At 47.9% G+C, this 2,607-nt stretch overlaps 1 protein-coding gene across 1 annotated transcript; it reads left to right on the top strand.

The window, feature by feature from the left end:
- The first annotated feature begins 355 nt into the window (after window positions 1-355).
- GNG12 (guanine nucleotide binding protein (G protein), gamma 12) lies at window positions 356-1,631 on the top strand. The gene is made up of 2 exons (XM_009586646.1): window positions 356-451; window positions 1,506-1,631. The coding sequence occupies exons 1-2, from the start codon at window positions 356-358 to the stop codon at window positions 1,629-1,631; spliced, it is 222 nt and encodes a 73-aa protein (XP_009584941.1).
- The last annotated feature ends 976 nt before the right edge of the window (window positions 1,632-2,607 follow it).

The raw sequence follows: 2,607 nt of genomic DNA, 5'->3' as shown, positions 1-2,607 counted from the left end.
GGCGTGGGGGGGGCACGGTGCGGCGCTGGCCGCCCTCCGCCTTGGGAGAAGCACGGGTCGATAAAGCCACATCGCCTACTAACGCAGGGAAGGGTGAAGCAGTAGGATGCACAAGAGCTCAATGCATTTTTTTTTGGAGGGTGTTTTGGTTGCAGAGCATTGTTTGCCGAGCTGCTTCTCGGCTGACCCGTCCTGTTGTGCGAAATAATTAAAAAACAAAACAAAACAAAAAAACCCAGCACTTTTTGCAGCGTGTCGCGGTTGCCTCTGCGTAAAAGCAGTTTAACATGCTGTGCCACCTTCTGGAAAAATAACCCGCTGTCTTTCAAAACAGAGCTTCACCGCGTCACTGAAAATGTCTGGCAAAACGGCTAGCACAACCAACAACATAGCCCAGGCCCGAAGGACTGTCCAGCAGTTAAGAATAGAAGCCTCAATAGAAAGAATAAAGGTGAGAGCACATCCTTCTCCGCCCCTCTTTTTTTCCCCTGTGTTTTTCCCCCCTTCCAGCTGTAGGGTGATAAGATGAGTGATAAGGTGATAAGGGAGTGTGTGTGTGCATGTGTGTGCCCACAGTCCTTTTTTTTTTTCCTCTCCATCTCAGAACATGACATTTACGTTTCAGCCCAACAAATCTGAATAAATCTAATTCTTGTGGCCACTTACCAGCAGTATCCTCAGGTAGCTCGGTGCTTTATGGGCTTGTAGGAGAACCAAAGCAAAATATGAAGGGCAAATGAAATGTGTGAAACAGAAGGCAGGTACGAGTTTCCAGTTTCACGCATATTGTGTTAATTGTGTGATTTTTTTTGTTCCATCCTTCGGCTGGCTGAATGCTACGTCTGCAAGGAAGGTGAATGTGTAGGGACGTTACAAAAACAAGGAAGGTAGCAGGAACTGGATTCATTAAGGCAGAAAAGGAAGAAAACTTTTTTTCCAGCTAGCAGGGATAGGACATTGGCTCACACTAGCAATATTGCCTTCTCAGATTTTGTGGGGCTGCCCGAATTGCTGCCCAGCCCCTTTCGAAGGGCAGCAGAACGAACGCCCAGGCCCACAGCGCAGCAGTGCCCTTCCTCAGGCGACAGGGGCCGGGCGCGGGGGGACCCTGCGCAGCCTTCCCGGAACAACTAGGCATCTGAGGACACTTCTGTTTACTGTCCCCAACTTTATAGATAAGAAGTTCCTCGTTACGAACCTGCTGTGTTATTTTGAACCTTCTCCTGTTTATTTTTAGTCTTCTGCAGAAGCCGTGTAGGAGCCGAGCGGTACTTTTGCCCGGTGTCACAAACTAGCCCCGAAGAGCGCCGGGCTCCGTCCGTTCTCCTCCCTGCAGACAAAGCTGGAGCAAGCTGGTGGCAGCGTGTTGACCTCCGAGCACCTCTCCCATCCCGCGCAGGGACTTTGTACCTGTTGGCAGCTCTCAGCACGTTTGATCATGTAACCAGTTATAGGGAAATATCATTTAATGAGGGTTTTTTTTTTTTTCCCCCCATCTTCTGCAGGTGTCAAAAGCATCAGCAGACCTAATGCTCTACTGTGAAGAACACGCCAAGAAAGATCCGTTGCTAATGGGCATACCCGCTTCTGAGAACCCTTTCAAGGACAAGAAGACCTGCATTTTGTTATAGGAGAGCGGCAGCTCCTCCACAGCCCTCCTGGGCAAAGCCAGCCGCCGGCGGGCGTATAGGCAAATACTCTGTAAGGTACCAGCTGTTAACTGTGTAAGAGCGGCCGTTCTTTTACCAAGCGTATAAACGATTTCTTAAGCTTTCTAAAGCATTTCTTCTGTTCCCTATCTTTATTAGGAAGCGAGGTTTCAAACTGAATTAACTTCTTTCTTGTCCAAGGGAATGGGCTCTTGGGCGTCGAGCCCGGGAGCGCTGCGCCGGCGTCCCTGCGGTGGGACGGGCAGGGCGAGCCGGGGGTCTTGTCCTCTGCGGGAGTGGGTCCCAGTTTCGCTTTTCAAGTTACACAAACAAGACCAAAGTTGCCTGAGCTTCGCTGTCAGAGCAGAGGCCAAGGTGTAGAAACCTGGTTGAGCATCATTGGTTTTACTTTTTTTTTTTTTTTTTTGAATTATGTACGCAGGGAGGGGGGGTGTACTGTGTTGGTTTATGCACAGATGCATTTAGAAGTGCATTATCTAGCAAAAGCTACCTTGAAAAATGATTGTAGCAACTGCTGGTGAACTTCGGGAAGCCGTGCCTGCATCCTTCCTTATGTTGGCTTCTCTTGACAGAGGGTTTTTTAAGTGTAAAACCCAAAGTGTCAAGAATCGGAGATCTGTGGATTTGTTTTCCTGCTTTTTAAGAGGAGTTGAAAAAGCAAAATTTTCAGCTTTGGTTCTGCTTCTCTGAATTATCTTCTCTAATTAAAAATCCACGTTAGTATTAAAAAACCCTGTCAAAAGAATCAAAGGCTGCAAGCTAGTACTGCCCTGGCTTTGTGCTGAGCCGGAGGCAATGTTCTGTCACTTCTGTCGAAGTCCCAGTTATATTTTGTGCAGGGAGTCAGAATTTGACTCTTTCAAATTCATTTTTAAGGGGGAAAAATGCCAAATTATATCCAGATTGTGGTTATGCAGACATAATTGGAGGGCCTTTC

Source organism: Fulmarus glacialis, unplaced genomic scaffold (assembly GCF_000690835.1).
Source record: "Fulmarus glacialis isolate BGI_N327 unplaced genomic scaffold, ASM69083v1 scaffold27581, whole genome shotgun sequence".
Taxonomy (NCBI): Eukaryota; Metazoa; Chordata; class Aves; order Procellariiformes; family Procellariidae; genus Fulmarus; species Fulmarus glacialis.
Note: the sequence above shows the minus strand (reverse complement) of the source record. Positions and strands in the feature narration are given on the sequence as shown.

What these genes read in the sequence shown, in the direction of transcription:
- GNG12 (XM_009586646.1), top strand. Translation starts at nt 356, where the DNA reads ATGTCTGGCAAAACGGCTAGCACAACCAACAACATAGCCCAGGCCCGA. An exon ending in CCTCAATAGAAAGAATAAAG is followed by an intron (nt 452 to 1,505) that starts GTGAGAGCACAT and finishes CATCTTCTGCAG; the next exon opens with GTGTCAAAAGCATCAGCAGA.